The sequence below is a fragment of the Pyrus communis genome, chromosome 7 (assembly GCF_041283825.1).
Source record: "Pyrus communis isolate YQ-2024b chromosome 7, ASM4128382v1, whole genome shotgun sequence".
In the NCBI taxonomy this organism is placed as follows: Eukaryota; Viridiplantae; Streptophyta; class Magnoliopsida; order Rosales; family Rosaceae; genus Pyrus; species Pyrus communis.
In genome coordinates this window covers 17,485,169-17,502,387 of record NC_142571.1, presented here as the reverse complement: position 1 = coordinate 17,502,387, position 17,219 = coordinate 17,485,169, and the positions used below count along the sequence as shown (strand labels likewise).

General features: G+C 37.2%; 2 protein-coding genes across 2 annotated transcripts; both read left to right on the top strand.

Moving 5' to 3' along the window:
• The first annotated feature begins 9,270 nt into the window (after nt 1–9,270).
• LOC137735052 (protein ABIL1) lies at nt 9,271–12,182 on the top strand. The gene is made up of 9 exons (XM_068474413.2): nt 9,271–9,621; nt 10,241–10,323; nt 10,531–10,681; nt 10,767–10,866; nt 10,954–11,046; nt 11,177–11,261; nt 11,392–11,444; nt 11,549–11,652; nt 11,741–12,182. Exons 1-9 carry the CDS (start codon nt 9,538–9,540, stop codon nt 11,894–11,896), a joined length of 909 nt encoding a protein of 302 aa, XP_068330514.2. The 5' UTR covers nt 9,271–9,537; the 3' UTR covers nt 11,897–12,182.
• Nucleotides 12,183–12,331: 149 nt separating this feature from the next.
• Nucleotides 12,332–15,717, top strand: LOC137735502 (UDP-D-xylose:L-fucose alpha-1,3-D-xylosyltransferase MGP4). The gene is made up of 4 exons (XM_068474934.2): nt 12,332–13,274; nt 13,882–14,043; nt 14,699–14,914; nt 15,050–15,717. Exons 1-4 carry the CDS (start codon nt 12,792–12,794, stop codon nt 15,257–15,259), a joined length of 1,071 nt encoding a protein of 356 aa, XP_068331035.2. The 5' UTR covers nt 12,332–12,791; the 3' UTR covers nt 15,260–15,717.
• The last annotated feature ends 1,502 nt before the right edge of the window (nt 15,718–17,219 follow it).

The window sequence follows — 17,219 nt, the reverse complement described above, 5'->3', positions numbered from 1 at the left end:
CCATGATGGGTACTTCGTCAAAACCTAGTTGGGTCCAATGGAAAAAATGCTCCTAATTGTGGGGAAAAATAGTACATTAAGATTAAGCTAGTATATTTCTGGATACGCCCCTTGAGTTTGACAGAACTTCCAATTGAGAACTCAAGCATTGCATATGAATAGTTAGGCATACCAATTCCTCGGACAAATTGACTTCGGCAATGATATCGTGTAGAAGTCGACAAGGTTGTCTGGGATTGACTTGCATGACTTCAATCTCTTGATGCTTTGCTGATGTAGATGCAATATGTCTTGGCATTGACTTCGTTGATGTATCATGTCCTGGTCGGATGAATACATGCGACATAGTCTTCATAGATTGTCGTTGAGACTCAACGATGGATGAAACAAAAAGCACTTTGAATATACTCAACAAGAACTCCTAACCATGTCTCACGTGTGGCGTAGTGAAGTGAGGTGAGTCTTGGAACGATTCGAAGGTTTCCCAACTAAGGTTATATCGTGGACCTCCGAGATATTGCGATATCTCTTAACGGTAAAGAGATAACCTTTCGGGGATGTGCCTTATACGGGTCTGATAAGTAACCAACGTGAGCATAACAAATAAGGCAAGCATCATTCTGAGGATCAGGGGATCAAATTCGCTCGAGATACATTGGGATTAGCCCAAATCTGTAGTACCTTTTAGGGTAATGGAAAAACTTCTTTAATACCAATTCAATGGTTGCATGTATACACAGTGCTGCATCTTTAATAGATCAACAATGAAAGAGATGTTCTATCTAACGCTATGAGCTGAGTACAACAAAGCGCAAAGTTGAACTTAGATATAGAATTTTGGATTCCATAATCTCTTCAAGTGCCTCATTTTCATATAGCATATGTAATATCATAGGTATACTCAAAGGCAACACCTTCGGGGTGTAGTTCGACTGGTAGACCAAAGTATCGTCAAAACAACGCTTGAACTTTATGTCTAGGCATAAACAAGTTTTCCCAAGATTTTTCATCTCAATTTCCGTTTTCAGGTGCAAGACAATTTTCTCAATCTCTTATAGAGTCTTAGTGAGATTCATGTCATTTGACAAAAACTGTAACTCCAGCAATTCGGAATAAGAATTCATAATTTAACATGCAAAGGCATAATTTATATCCCTGACTGATCAAATTATTACTTTGATGGGTATACCACATTCACCGGATTGCTTCAATCCGTAAGTGAACGCCTCAAACAAGTTGTGAGGGTGTTCTGTGGTTTGGAACTATTTGAACCAGTCCATGTAATTCTTCAAGAACCTACATGTAAATCTTCGTATCAATATCCCTATGGAGAAACACTAACCACATTCATAATGTTGCAGTCAATCACAGGGTGTTTCAGAGAAACCTTGCGCCGTAAGGCATGCATCATATCGCACCATTTCATTCATCTCATTATGCTTCCTTTCCCACTTGTTACACAATAGGTATATGATCTTGTCACTTTAGCTAGATCAGAGGAATGTGTCTAGAGCAACATTCTGAAAGCTAGAATTCACACTTACTTATCACACTTGTGCAGCTTGGGGATCAAGATGAGACATAATAGGTAACGTCCACTCAAATTCACGTCATTCTATAAAAAAGTTGACGTTCTTATCTCCCTCTAACGACGAGAAGACTGTCTCATTGAAGTGACAATCCGTAAATGAACAGTAAAGAGATTGCTTGCAAGGGTTCTAAAAGAGCTAGTGTGAAGGAGAATCATGATCGACAAATATTCACAACCTTCTGTGAGGACCCATATTGGTACATTGTGGTGGTGCAACTTGGCACATGGAATGCACATCCAAATGCGTAAATACCAAGCATCAGGTTCGTACCCAGTAACCAACTGTAACGTTAAATAGGTTGAGTGGCAATGGGCCTTAAGGCGGACCAACATAGTGCGTACAAGATTGCATTGCCCTAGGCAGAAACCAAAAGCTTGGTGCATTTCACCAAGGTCCGGATGATCAATTAAATTGCGCTTTATGATCGTTATGCAAGGCTGTTTTGAATGAATATGGGAATTCGATGTTCAATTGTAAACCCAAAAAGAAATAAAATGTGCAATACTTATATTGAAAACCGTCAATATGAACTCTCTAGCATTATCTAGTCTTCCAGACTTTATGGGATAAGTAGGGTGGTCAACCTTTAAAATTGGCCAAGAAGTTTAGTAGCAATGTGTGTGAATAAACATGTAACCACTTTGTTGATTCATCAACCAAAACTATAATTATTTATATGGTCCACATTTTGGTTAGATTAGTCCACATATATTCCCTTGAATCCACTGTGAAAAGAAAGGTCATTTCGTATATTTGCTAGGGATGATTTAGAAAATCAATTTCCCCAATGAGCAGGCTTAGCAAAGTATGCTTTTAAGCACAATATCCTTACTTTGGGTAAGGAAATGCGTCGTAGCATCATTGTTCGACCGAAGTGTCCCAAAAGGTCGTGCCCAAGCAAGTAAACTATTCGAATCACCTGGCTCCACCCGGCCACATATGGTGTGTTCCCAGTTAGGAGGCAACCCATTAGCCCCAAAGCAAAGCTTCAGGCTCATTTTTGGAGGTGGTGCAAAGATATTCCACTCTATTTTCTGCAATGTTTTCATTCATGATCATTGCTCTCTCGAATATTCTTAAGCTCAACGACGTTCTTCCGGAACGGGAAGAATATAAAGTCTCTTAAATGGTAATATGGTACAATTCATACAACGAAGAGCATACCAATGCTCTTAATCAGGTTAGATAGACCTGAAGTCATTGCTAGAGATGTGATTCATGTATAAAGTTAGTGTGCGTAGTATCGCATTCGTCCAAACAACTAACTTTCCCATATTCCTACCTAATCACGTGTTTAATTGAATTTGGTCACATGTATTAAGAAACATAATTCAATTAAATCATATTCGATGACAATATCAATAAGATTATCCATAACTTAAACAAACACCAAATGTGAATCCAAGAACATAGAAAAATGTTCACAAAGTAAATGGTTTGCTAAAAGGATTCGGCCAACAAGCCATCCATGTCAAAACTCTGCTCTTCCAACGGTGTTTGGTGGAGCAAAATCAATCTCACATATTGACTATGAGAATGGTACTCCTCAACGACATTGGTTGGGGCACGAACAGGTGCATAACCAATAATCTATTCCATCAAGACGGAAATATATTCTACAGGGTTAAGGTTTTGGAAATATTATCCCTTATTCTTGAAGTTTTAGGTCTTAGGTGCCAATGATCACACTTCGGGCATGATGCCATACCTTGGCAGACCCTGATTCTACCATATGTTTTAAAAATAAACTCGAAATTAGATTTTGAGAGGGACAGGCCCAAACTTGGGTTCAATAGGCTCCAACTGAAGCTAGAAAGGTCTGTTTGGTAGGCCTCTGCCAAAGCAGAGCAATACCGTTCGATGGGCCCCAACTGAAACTGTGAATCACCATTCGGTAAGGCTTGGGTCGAGCCATTCGCTAGACTCCAGCTGAGCTAGGTCTACACCATTTTCTCACATTTATGGTAATAATCAGATCCGAAAATTTAGTAAACTTTTGTTCTCTACATTGCTGCTTCGAGAGTGAGTTAGAAACAAGGAAGAGCGAGAAAAGTATTCTCTCGTCAAAATTCAATCGGATTTTTAAACTTCAGAATCGTACTTATTCATGGACGTAATCATGGTGTGCTTCAAACAATGTCTTTCATGATTAGTAGTCCCATTGGAACGAGCAAAAAAGCCATGGCATCCTCGTTTGAGAGGTATTTACGTGGGTGATGCTTCAAGCATAAGTCTTCGAATAAAGATCATGACGGAGGCTTATTTAGCTCTTTCATGCCATTGTTGGCTTCAATGATTTCTCAGCTACTTAAGTGGAGATTCATGTTTTGTACCCCACATAAAGTGGTTTCTATTAGAAACGTCTAAATCAGGAAAATCAAACTTTGTGAAGGTTCGACAATCCACTGAATTGGAAGGAACAAAATTGTGATTAGTACTATAGAAAATAAAATATCTATAAGCATCAAAGTTAGAATCTTCGGGTTCTAAGACATGGTTTACATGAAAAACGTCGGGTTTTCATGAGTGTATTGTTTTAAGAAAACTTCGGGTTCAAAGGCACTAAATTTGAAATTACAGGTTTAATTTAGTTTATGAACAGTTAGTTCGCAAAAGAGAAGTTCCTGCAAAAACACATAATAGAATATGCTGATTTAAGTGTAGTGGATTTAAGTTGCTTCAGGAACTCAAGTATGAGCACTTCGAGACTACAAAAGGATGTCAACGGTTCAAAGAAGAAAAATAAATTACTGTTAATGTCCAAAAGTGATCTTTAGGTCAATAATTTTGGATTTCTTGTCAGATTAATGAACTGCTGGTCACTTTTAATTAATTCAGTAAATCGAGACTAAACAGGGACGATCGGTGAAGCAAAGTAATGAAATGTAGTCATATTAGTTTCGATTGGCGACGGGCCAAGTGATAAGTGAATTATAGCTTAATAAGTGTTAACCAAAACATCCCAAAAATTAAATGGGTATGGTTATGAAACGGGAATGCCAAAATTGGCATTGGGTTGAAAAAACAAGTTAAAAATGACTTTGGGCTGAGAACAACAGGCAACCCAACATCGGATTGATGGCTACTGTTCACAGTGGGGCTGGCAGCAAAGGCTACAGGCTACAGGCTATGGGCTCGGGTAGGCTGCATTAAGCAGCCCATATATGCATACAAGTTGTAGCCTTACAGCAGAGGAAAACAAGCCTAATCAGAAACGAGCCCAAGTGGGTTGTGAGGGAAGGCAGCCCAGCTTTAGGCTGGTTCGTGAGGGAAATAAGCCCAAAAAAGTTGAAGCCCAAGTAGGCTAAGCCTAGACAAGGCCCAAAAAGTCTGGGTTTGTTTTAGGGCACCCCAGCTTCGCCGGGGGCGTGTAATCACCGGAATAGCTAAACGGCACCTCCACATTTATGGTGTTCTCAGTCGAGGTCGAGTCGGGGTGTAACCATAAACCCTTTAGTTCACGACGGAGAGCCTTCTCGACATCGAGGAGGTCCACAACTCGAAGATTTGTATGGAATCTCAAGAATTCTGATGAGATTCGTGACTGGAATCTCTTGGATCATTTTTTATCAAAATAAAAATGACGGTCCACTTGGGGACCATCATTTACTATTGTTCAATTGGATCATTTTTTATCAAAATAAAATTAAAACGACATATTTCATGTTAAATTATTCTACATATATACAATAGTAAAACTTGCCTACTAATTTGTCTATATAAATAATGTTACCATATTGTAATATTCTCATATTTTGGGTCATTTACCTGTAACATTCTCATATTCTTTTGGTAATTTGTCTATAACACAATGGTATTTAGATTAATGCACAAAGAAGAACCAAGTGTATTGATTTTGATATGTATCTACAAATTAGTCTGGTGTGAAATGAAAATAATTTTCCTACTCCTTATAATGTATGTAAGTGGGGAAAATTATTTTTACAATATTCTAAGTAGGTAAACTAAAATGTAAATCAATTTACTAATATTTTGAATTCTCTAACTTAGATATCTTTTTCATACAACGTTATTACAATATTTCATGAAAAAATATTAATGAAATACTTAGTAACATAAAATATTATATTAATTTACCTATATTTATCAATGATAATAATAGATAAGTTTTTTTCGTAAGAGATAAATAGATGTTGAAGACCAAGAGTAATATACAATATACACATGGTAGGTAGTTAGTCTTCCTAATATTAGCTTAAATTTTATGCTGACCAATAGCATTAACACCCTTCTTTTATTTTTTTTTTATTTTTTCCAGAATCATTAATTCCCCTTTTCTTTTTTTTCCTTTTTCTCTTTGTCTAGATCATTAATTCCCCTTTTCAATTTGCCTAGTTTGAAAAATATTTCATGATATTAATTGGAAAATTAAACATAGAGTATACTTTTAATACTTATTTTTATATTGAGACAACACTTTTTTAAACATTTCAAGGAGAGACAAACAATAATAAATGTGAAATATGACATCATTTGTTTTTTTTTCTCTGGAGTTTAACTTATGAAAATACCCTTTATTTTTTGTATCTTTTCACACTTCTCTCTCCAACATTGGAGTTGTTTGTGCCACCTAGGTGCCTTGTTTCTTGTGATTCAAAGAGATGACGTAGTATGTGCAGGTTGGGCATATACACCTTTTTGCTGCAAGAAGAAACTTCTGATCATTAATTGAGGTTAACTAGTACAAAAGCTAAAACAATTATATTTACACTTGGAAATGAGACTTTAGAAAACCTATTTCAAATTTATTTGTTTCATCAGGTACATCAAATATGCTTTCAAACTTTTTAAAATGATAAAAAATTGATCCAAATAAACAAAAGACCAAATTACAAACACAAGCGTCAATCTTATATCCTTATACATTTGGACGTCGTTCAATGAACTCTCAAAGGATAGAACACATGAGAAAGCCTGCACAAGAGAAATTAAATTAATACACAGTGATTAATTTGATTTGAAGGAGGATATTAATTAACTTTGAACGTAATTTGATTGATAAAAAAAGTAAATTCTTTGGAACTTACAAATACTGAGTAAGAATCAATCTAACCCAACCCAACACAAACTAGGCTTCCCCATTTACTAATTCTTCTAAAACTATACAAATTGGTTCTATTATAAAATATATAAAATTGGTTCAATTTCGTGCTCCACGATGCTCTCGATTCTTCCGTAACCCTCACCTCCCTTGCATAAGTAAGAAAGTTGCATATTTTTTTTTAAAAAAGTATTAAAGTCAATTAATTTGCATTTTAAAGTAAAAAAAGTATACAAAACAGATTTTATATGTATTTGAAATTGATTTTGCAAAAAAGGTCGAAGACGGTTTGAACTGATTTTGCAAAAATGGTTGAAGGCGGGTTGAACTGATTCTGCAAATGTTGAGGACGGGTTAAACTGATTCTACAAATGATCGAAGACGGGTTGAACTGATTTTGCAAAAATAGTCGAGAATGGATTAAACTGATTTTGCAAAAACTATCGAAGACGAATTGAACTAATCCTGCAAATGGTCGAGGAAGGGTTGAACTGATTTTGCCAAAATAGTTGAAGATGGGTTGAACAGATTCTACAAAAAAAAAGATCAAGGACGGGTTGAACTAATTATGCAAAAATGGTCGAAGACGAGTTAAATTGATTCTACCAATGGTCAAGGATGGGTTGAACTGATTTTGCAAAAAGGATTGAATACGAGTTGAACTAATTCTGCAAAAATAGTCGATGACAGGTTGAACTGATATAGCAAAAATGATCTAGTATGGGTTGAACTGATTCTGCAAAAATGGTCAAAAACGGGTTGTACTGATTCTGCAAATGGTCGAGAATAGGTTGAACTAATTTTGCAAAAATAGTCGAAGACGAGTTGAACTGATTTTGCAAAAATAGTCAAGGACTGATTGAATTGATTATAGTAATAAATGATACAACCTTATTCTACATATAGTTCAAAACTGATTATGTAGAAATAGTCGAATATAGGTTGAGCTTATGACACATTGCTTTTGTTGGAGTTGTGAGAGCTGGGTTCTATTAAAAGCCTAAAATCTTAGGGGTATGGTTGGTATTTTAAAATATTGTTTTCATGTTTTTGGGCTAGACTTTAATTGTTTTATGCTTTTGTCTCTCATTGACATGTTTAAAGACTAGCGGAGTTCACTGAAATATAATAAAAGTTTTTGTCTCTATATTATAAAGCTCTCATATTAATTCACATAATATCCATATAATGAATTGTAGATAACAAATAAGTAATCAGGGGTATTTTAGGTTTTTTATTTTTTTTTAGTACATTGATATTTTTACACTAGGGGGAAGGGGAGTTCGGCTAAGCCATACAATGAGTAGCCTAATTTGGTATTGAATTCACTATCCACGTGATTCGAACCTAATTTGGTATTTTGAGTTTTATATAGATAAAAAGATTATGTCAAGTTTGATATAAAGAAACTTGAGTTTTAGTGATTATAGTTTTTATTTTATTTTATTTTATTTTTTGTGTAAAAAATACAGCACTTGATGGAGAGGACCTAGCAAACACAATGATGGAGGAATGATGGTTCAATGATTTGAACTGGGATCCTAGGGAAAGGCAATCCGCGGCCTGTTCCCCGTTACAATTTTTGATCAATGATGGGTTATCATAAGTTGCTTACTATAGAACTAATTAATAATGGTTACTTAGGTGTTATAATCAGTCGTTCACACACTAATCAGATTACGATTTTCTAGCCTTTATAGTCCCCAGGCTTTGGAAGTCCGTTAACGAATCTACTCTTATTACCATATCCTAAAACCTAAACAAATGCAAAAACATACACGATTGTTTACAACATAATTCGTAAAATTATTTATGCAATTTATTTATTTTGTTTACAACATAATTCCTAAAATTATTTATTGCTTTTTATTCCTAAATTTCTATTGACAACGCATTATAGATTATTCATATACTTTGTTGTTTTTTACTACTCATGTCGATGGATTGATCAATTACCTTTTGGTGTTTCATTGATATATATTATCACAATTCAAAAATAAACTAAAAGAAAAAAAGAGTAAACTGCCAATTTTTCTCCTAAACTTTCACTTAACTTTCAATTTCTTTCTAAACTTTTTAATTGAAAAATTGAAGACTTAAACTTGTTAGCCGATTTCCCCTACCATTATTTTTTCAAGATTCTATTCAAATTCACGTTAATTTTTATCATGTTTACACCACGTGACACTCATTTGATGACAAAAGTGTCACTTCGCTAGAACTTCAGACACAAAAACAATAGAATCGCATAGATTTGCATAGGTCTATTTTTTAGAAATATAAGGTTTTCAATTATTTTAAAGAATGAATTGACCGAATTACCTTCACATGTTGTGCACATGCTTCCATTTAATTGAAATTTGGATGAAATGGATGAAAAACTATCAGGAGGGGAAAATCAACAAAAAAAGAAAAGAAAATTTTGAGTACTTAATTTTCCAATTAAAAAATTTAAGGAGAAACAAAAAATTAAGTAAATGTTCAAAAAAGAAATTTGCAGTTTAGTCAAAGAAAAAAAAGGATCATATGCTGTTCACAGCGAACAAACCCACCTTCTGAAAACGACAAATCGCTTGCCGTTAATTAAATTTCCGAACCCCCACCATCCTTCCAACTGCCCCCCGGACATGTGCACTAAATTCTCTGTCATTTTCCCTTCCATTCGACTCCAAATAAAAATTAATTAAATTAATCCAAAAAATTAGAAAAACCAATTACCCACCACCACCTCTCGGCGTTGCTTCTCCCACACTCACTCTCTCCCTCTCACTCCCACCAAAACCTAACCCCCAAATCTAACCCCACCGCTGTAATTACATATTTGATTGCATCGCCTTCCTGGAATTTGCAGTTATTTTTCGCCGGAAATTGGTTCTGTTTGAAATGGAGCTGGAGCAGCACCGCCCCGCCATGACCTTCGACGAGCTCTCCATGGAGCGCAGCAAGAGCTTCGTCAAGGCCCTGCAGGTTCGATAGTCGTTGCATCTGAGAGAGAGAGAGAGAGAGAGAGATTTTGGGATTGGATCTGATGTTGATTTCGTTTTTGATTGATTGGTTTGTTGTTTTTGGTGCATCTTATAAATTGGTTGATTGGATTTACGAATTGATTGAATTTGTGGGGTCCTGTTTAATGGGAGTTTTAAGATCCCGAATCTTGTTACTGTCTGCATAATTTAGCTTGAGAGTTGAATCTGTTGGGTGTTTATGGTTTCGAGAATAATGATTAGCAATGAATTTTTGGCTGTTAATGCCAAGCATTAGTTAATGCTGTTGAGCTTCTTTATGGTAGCTACTTACTGTTGCATTGGTAATGCTCTTTTGTACTGCTAATGATTGAAATCGTATGCATTAGCTGGAAATCGTGGTTAGGTTTCAGGTATGTTAGAAATGATTGAAGAGTGCTAGATGGTTAAAAAACATGGTATGTTTGCATTATTTTTTAAGAATATCGTGTGTTTATGTGTAGCGTGAAGCCTTTCTTGTTCCTACTTCCTAGTGTTTGTGTTAAGAACCTCGTTTGAATGATACGGTTATGCGGATTGAAGAGAAAAATGGGCATTTAGTCTGTTTGCTATGTTTATCTCAGGAACTCAAGAACTTGAGGCCTCAGCTTTATTCTGCTGCGGAATACTGCGAAAAGTCCTATCTTCATAGTGAGCAGAAACAAATGTAAGGATCTTTGTTTTAATCATTTGGAGGAAATGCTGGTAATAATGCTGTATAAAATTGCATGTGCAAGTTTCGGAGAATGGGTGTGATGCTCCAGCATGTCATACATATCTGGATGCCTTTACCATCACTTGTCTGATTCTCGGTTCTACCGGGATTTTCTTTGCTCCATTTCTCTCTGACATTGATTATAAAATTATGCATCAGGGTATTGGATAACCTGAAAGATTATGCTGTACAGGCCCTTGTTAATGCCGTTGATCACCTTGGCACTGTGGCTTACAAGTTAACTGACCTTCTTGATCAGCAAACCACAGATGTCTCAACCATGGATCTGAAAGTTACTTGCCTAAATCAGGTGAGGTTTCCAATTTCTTTATGTTAGAATAGAAAGGGTATCAATAGATATATCTTAGCTTAACAAACTTCATTTCTTATTCTAGAAACTTCTTACATGCAAAACATACATGGATAAAGAAGGGTCGAGGCAGCAGCAGTTGTTGGCATTCATCCCGAGACATCACAAGCACTACATTTTACCAAGTAAGCCCAAGTACTGTCAACTTCTTGTTAGAGTTGCCCTGTTTGTGATGAGATTTTTACATTTATTTCCATTTCTCTTCTTGCTAGATTCTGTCAATAAGAAGGTACATTTTAGTCCACATGTTCAGACTGACACTAGGCAACATCCTTATCAAACAAGAGCACATCTTCAGCCTTCAAGTATGTCACTTTCCTTTGGATGCTTACTTCTAACCTTCTAAGTCCAGTTTTCACTGGGCGAGTAAGCTTTCCTCGATTTTAACATTGGACAAGTAATGAGTTTGGTGTTTCAACAATGTGTAACGTTTAGGCGCTGCTGCATCAAAAACTCTTTCTTGGCATTTAGCTTCAGAAACAAAGTCAACCTTGAAGGGGACTCCACAGGTCCGGACTAGGTAATTCCTAAGAGAAACAAGAATCTTGCATATGGTTTCACTGTGCTTGGCAAAAAATTTGTCTTTGTTGGTGTATCTATTGCGCCCGATACTTCTAAGAAACCTGAAACATTTATTTTCCTTTGTGCAGCACTGGAGACACAAAAATTTCTGTAAACACTGCTGGTGTTTTCCAGCTTGTAGGTAAGTAGAATTGGGAAGTTACATCATCATATCACCTAGCTGTGTGAATAGATGCTTTGCTAGAGAAACGGTAGTTCCTTATGCTTTGACTAATATGAATGCAGAAAATGAAAGGAGTACCCCTAAATCCTCGGCAACGCAGCTTCAGCAACCAAGTGGATTTCCTGCTTCTGGTGGGGTTAAGCAAACGTCAGGCGCTGGACACAAGGTAGAGTGATCTTGTCCTCCAAGTTCTGATCTCCGTATTACAGAAGATGGAGAATTTGAGAGCTGATGAGAAGTTATTTTCCTTGCAGGAAGCGGTAGATGGTTCCAGACCAATGACGGCATTCAGGTCATTTGAAAATCCAAGACGGGAGATAGTGCGCGTCCCTGTTCGCAGCAAAAGCGTGCTATCGGCGTTCTTTGCCAAACAGAAATCGAATAAGCTGAAGGCTGGATCTGTCTCGTGAGGCCTCATTATAACAAGTCAAGGATGCCAATATCGGTACACCCACAGTATGTGGGTCAATATGCCTGTAAATCCCTCCTTTGCATTTTGATTTCAAGCTTTTCCCTTCGCCCTTAGTTTATCAACTGCTTGACATCAAATTCTTTTTTCCCGCTCGAAGTCTTTCCCCGGGCTGCTTAATAACGAGCAAATTGTGCACAGAAGTCCTGTAATGAAGTGGTCGGGGAAATATGTAGCTGTACAATGTTGCACCTGATGAATAATTCAGTTTCTGTTATGTCGCTGAATTTCAACATCGATACATCTTCTGAATTATCGGCTTTCAGGCACCCACAAGCACTACTAATCATTTTTGGTAATAAGGAAAATTCTAATATGCACGCCGGGGATGCTAGGGTTAATTAAGTCTTAATACACAAGTTTCTTCCATGGTACGTGCTGCTAATAGTTTAGAAAATCAACGATTAGATCTTGCGTATAATGTTTTAATGAATCTTTCCAGCAGTTAGATTTTGCATAAAATCCATTGAATGTGCTGTAACGTTGTAGTAGGACTCCTAGATGCAATTATTTGTAATCACATTTGCAAAACAACAGATCCGCACCTCTAAATCCAAAACGACATGTGCGAGGCTAAGTTTACCATTCTTTCTTAGTGGAATAATATCGATGTTAAAAAATAAAAAAAATATCCGAAACGACAACAACGCAAATTCCTGAATCCTGATCTGCTTGTCCGATTGAGAAAACAGTCTGATCACCACCACGGTGGCACCCTTCTTATTCCACATCCTCGCATTCAATTTCGATAATTTCAAAATCTGAGCTCTATTTTCGATTCCAAACTGAAAAATCCATTCAAGGTTTGAATCTTTACGTTAAATTTCTCTGGAACAATGTCCTCCTTCTTGTACCAAAGACCAATCCACAACCCGCTTTCAGATCCCTACCCGATTTCCCCGCGCTCCTCCGCCAGCTCCCACAAACCATATTCGATCTTCAGCCCCACTACCCTCCTGGTCCTCCTCTCGCTCATGGTGGTGATGGGCGTCTTCTTCCCCTGGGTGGGGATGCGGGAGAGCCTGTTCTCGGTCACCACCAGGCCCTCCATCGCCAAGTGGCGGGACTACACGCTGGCTCAGGCGGCGTCGTTCGTGGCCCGAAACGGGACGGTGATTGTTTGCGCCGTCAGTCAGCCGTACTTGCCGTTTTTGAACAACTGGTTGATCAGCATTGCCAGGCAAAAGCACCAGGACAAGGTGCTTGTGATTGCCGAAGACTATGCCACGCTTTATAAGGTGAATGAGTGGTGGCCGGGCCACGCCGTGCTTGTGCCGCCTGCGCCGGATGCTCAGACTGCCCATAAGTTTGGTTCTCAGGTATAATTGCTGATTCTTTCATATTATATGTGGAGTTTGAAATTATATTTGGGATAGTTAGATGTTGTGATGCTCATGTTTCTGTAGTTTAGGCTCTGTTTTCGGGGTTTAATTCGCTACTAATTTGTGTAAGTTTTTGGGGTTGACTGGAAGTAAAAATGAGTGCACTTGTAAGAGGTTATGACCCGAATTCTTTAGGACTCGACTTCATATTCGTCATATAAAATGGTTGGTTAGTTTTAAGCGTAACAACTACGTACGGAAGATCTCAAACAAGCAATATAAATCCTTATTGTCACAGCATTGGCTCAATGAGAAATTTCATTTCAAAATTTTCACTGATCACTTGAATATTAATTTTTGGACACCATCTGCTCAAGTTCTGACGACTAAAAAACTGATATAGAATTCAACTTGTCGGGTACGTATTTGCTCCAGCATAATGTTTCCCCATTCAAACTCTTTATCCTTTTGTTCTTTGGATTCTATTGGTTTTCTGGGTGTTTATGTCTCTTTGAGCCTGAATATGATGATTGGAACCCTTTGCCTTGATGGATTGTTGACTTATTGCCTTTCAAAAGTGAGTTTGATTGGTTTCCTAGTGTAGGGATTCTTCAACTTTACTTCCCGAAGGCCGCGGCACCTGTTGCAGATTTTGGAACTTGGATACAATGTTATGTACAATGATGTTGATATGGTGTGGTTGGCTGATCCGTTTCCCTATTTCGAAGGAAACCATGACGTGTACTTCACAGATGACATGACTCCAGTAAGTACACTAGTTTTGATTTAGCTATTGACATGTGCTTAAACGGGATTCTAAGCATGTGTTGTCCTAAATTTCATGTCCATCAGCCACCGGGAGATGTGCTCTGCACAAGCATGATTATGAGTAAAACATACACACAAACTTTCGTTAGTTTTTCCTTTTGCTATAAGGAAACTTTGAATTGTGTGCACTCTTTGGTGTATTAAGTGGATATATGGCGATATCTTTTGATACCAATTCAGTACATAAAGTGGCCACCAAACTACTACTTAAGTCGTCATTAATAATCATATCCTTAGATCATTAAGCACACCATATCAATCTACTCCGGGGAAAGCAGTCTTCAATATCTCGATTAGACCAGATGCTGTGCACAATTACACAATGATTGAACTGCTGCTTCCTTTCTCTACCATTTGGCACACACAATAAGAAAGACATGGGAAGGAGGAGGGGAGGGAGACCTTTTGATAAATAAGTAAATAGTTGCCTGTTTGCTGCTGTATGTCTAAAAACTAAAAGATAACGGATAAAGGTGTTGTAGCTGCAGCAGTTCTTAATATTATTCTTTTTTGACTGTGCAATCTAGTCTATTGCTGCATATATAACTGCTTTCGTTATATTTACAAGGGGTTTATTCGATTTTGGTGACCAGGTCAAACCTCTGAACCACTCTCATGATCTGCCACCTCCAGGAAAGAAAGGACGCACTTATATCTGCAGCTGCATGATTTTCCTGCGTCCAACCAGTGGAGCAAAATTACTTATGAAGAAGTGGATTGAGGAACTTAAAGACCAACCATGGTCCAGAGAAAAAAAAGCAAATGATCAGCCTGCTTTTAACTGGGCATTAGACAAACTTGCTAACGAGGTATTTTCACTTTGAAAGTTGTGCTTAATATAGGTACGATGATATTAGGCCCAGATGCGTGAAAAATGTTTATGGCATCATACCTTCACGAATTATTTGGATCCTTTGAGTGATTATGTTATTAATTTTCTGCAGGTGGATCTCTATCTGCTGCCGCAGGCAGCATTCCCAACTGGAGGACTATACTTTAAGAACAAGACATGGGTGCAGGAAACTAAAGGGATGCACGTTATACTTCACAATAATTATATCCTGGGTTTTGAGAAGAAGATAAAACGCTTCCATGATTATGATCTCTGGTTGGTCAATGATCATGCTGATGAGTCACCTCTTGGGAGAATATGAGATTGACGGACATCATGGATATTTGATTCCATAGAACCTGAGTTCTATTGATGCCTGCAGGACATGCTTCCTACCAATTCTTTTGACCTTCCTGCCCGGTGGTTTTTGTAACAGACTAAGAAAGGGAATCTGATGTTAGTGGCCTACTGTTCTATGTACTGATGGTTTCTTCAAAGCAAGGATAATGTATCTTGAACGAGGCAGTCAGTTTCATTCACTCGTTGATGTTTGGCAGCGATTTCAGATAGCCAATACAACCAGGTCAACTAGCTGTACAATTGGTGTTCTTGTTCTCATTTGCTCTCATTTTTTGACTAAGCTATTTATTGAAATTCATATTTGTTCACAAACCGTTTCTGTGGTGTAACTTAACCAGTTAGTGTATCGTCTTTTGAAAGTTCCAAATACTTATTACATTGTTTCAGAATATATACAGAGTTATTGTGGATGAGCATAAAGATGAGAAGATTTGTTGATCTCGGATGTTATAGTTGCTATGAGTTTTCGGTTCCCTACTCTGCAAGAAACGTTTGATTACGTTTAACTGGGGTCGCTGTTGCATTTGACCTGTGATCATATGCATTATTCACTAACCTGCACAGTAAATAACCAAATAGAGAATAAGGAATAAAGGAAGCAGCACAAAGAGGGGGCATATTTTGGTTCTTTTTCCAAAACAAGGAATGGTAAAGAGATTTAAGAAGTGGAAAATGTGCCACTTTTTTTTATGTGGGTCAATAGGAAAATGTACCACTTACTACGACAGTCTTGTGGTATTTCTCTTCGCTTGTAAGTGAGAGGTCTTAGGTTCGATTCTCGTCAATGGCGAATTTGAATCACATTATTGTTAGTTCATTGTGAGGCTTCATCCTCACCCTCTTAGTATAGAGAATACCGTTTGTTAAAAAAATATATATATGCAAAATGGAATAGATGCATTTTACTGGGTGTCAAATTAATCAATTACTCGGAAGGTAACTTTTAAGCATTAGTCAGTAGACTGTGTTTGCCAGCCACACAAGCTGGTACTTTTATGTGCTTAATACAAGTGGAGAGAAAAATATATTTTTCGTATCCTTTCATTTGTGTTGTGATACGTAAATTACCAACTTGAACGGTGTATAATTGGAAAAATTTCTCCTAACGTTCCATCACAATTCCCTATCAGAGGTTAATGTGTCCAGTTGCTTGGTTGATAAACCTGACGCTGTCAAAGAAAAGTGCATTGAGAATAACTCTTGAGTCAAGTAAAAAATCATATTTGATTCTGCATTAACACCAACGTTTTGTTTGAATGATAAAATTTATAATTACTAAAGAATTTTAAAGGGGCATTTTGATATAAACACCTCGTTTTAGAATGTTATAGACTAAACACCTATTTTTTTTTTTTAAAAGTAATGCTAAATCCATCACAATATCTTATTTTTCCACCCACCATAAAAAATCAAAAAGTTATTTTTCCATCTACCCTTATTCCTAAAATAACCTCTTTAATATATATATATATATATATATATATATATGTCTCTCTCTCTCTAAACTTTCTCTCTCTCTAAACTTTCTAGACCGTTCAATTAATAAAATAAAAACTAATGAAAACCCTAAAATTGAAATGCCCAGGCTTGCCCCTCCTTCAACCCATCTATCCTTTGCCTCTGCCCCCATATGCTGAGCGCAACCACGCTGCCATTGGTCTCTCATGCAATCTAATGGGCATTGGGTTCTCCATAACAAATGCCACGAAGAAGCTTGAGACTCCTCCGGGTCGAAGATCAAGAACATCGACTGAATCGAGGCTAGAAGAATCGCGCGGCGACCACTTGATTTTCAATTTTAGATCCGTCGCCTCAGTTCGCTGTTTGAGAGGAAAGTGGTGGCGAAAATCCTGTTCAAACCTTGGGTTGATGTTGAAGATGAGCCAGAGAGGGTTGCAAAGGGATTTCGCGGTGGAGAAGAT

What these genes read in the sequence shown, in the direction of transcription:
- LOC137735502 (XM_068474934.2), top strand. Translation starts at nt 12,792, where the DNA reads ATGTCCTCCTTCTTGTACCAAAGACCAATCCACAACCCGCTTTCAGAT. An exon ending in TCACAGATGACATGACTCCA is followed by an intron (nt 14,044 to 14,698) that starts GTAAGTACACTA and finishes TTTGGTGACCAG; the next exon opens with GTCAAACCTCTGAACCACTC. An exon ending in TAGACAAACTTGCTAACGAG is followed by an intron (nt 14,915 to 15,049) that starts GTATTTTCACTT and finishes AATTTTCTGCAG; the next exon opens with GTGGATCTCTATCTGCTGCC.
- LOC137735052 (XM_068474413.2), top strand. Translation starts at nt 9,538, where the DNA reads ATGGAGCTGGAGCAGCACCGCCCCGCCATGACCTTCGACGAGCTCTCC. An exon ending in GCTTCGTCAAGGCCCTGCAG is followed by an intron (nt 9,622 to 10,240) that starts GTTCGATAGTCG and finishes TGTTTATCTCAG; the next exon opens with GAACTCAAGAACTTGAGGCC. An exon ending in CGTCAGGCGCTGGACACAAG is followed by an intron (nt 11,653 to 11,740) that starts GTAGAGTGATCT and finishes TTTTCCTTGCAG; the next exon opens with GAAGCGGTAGATGGTTCCAG.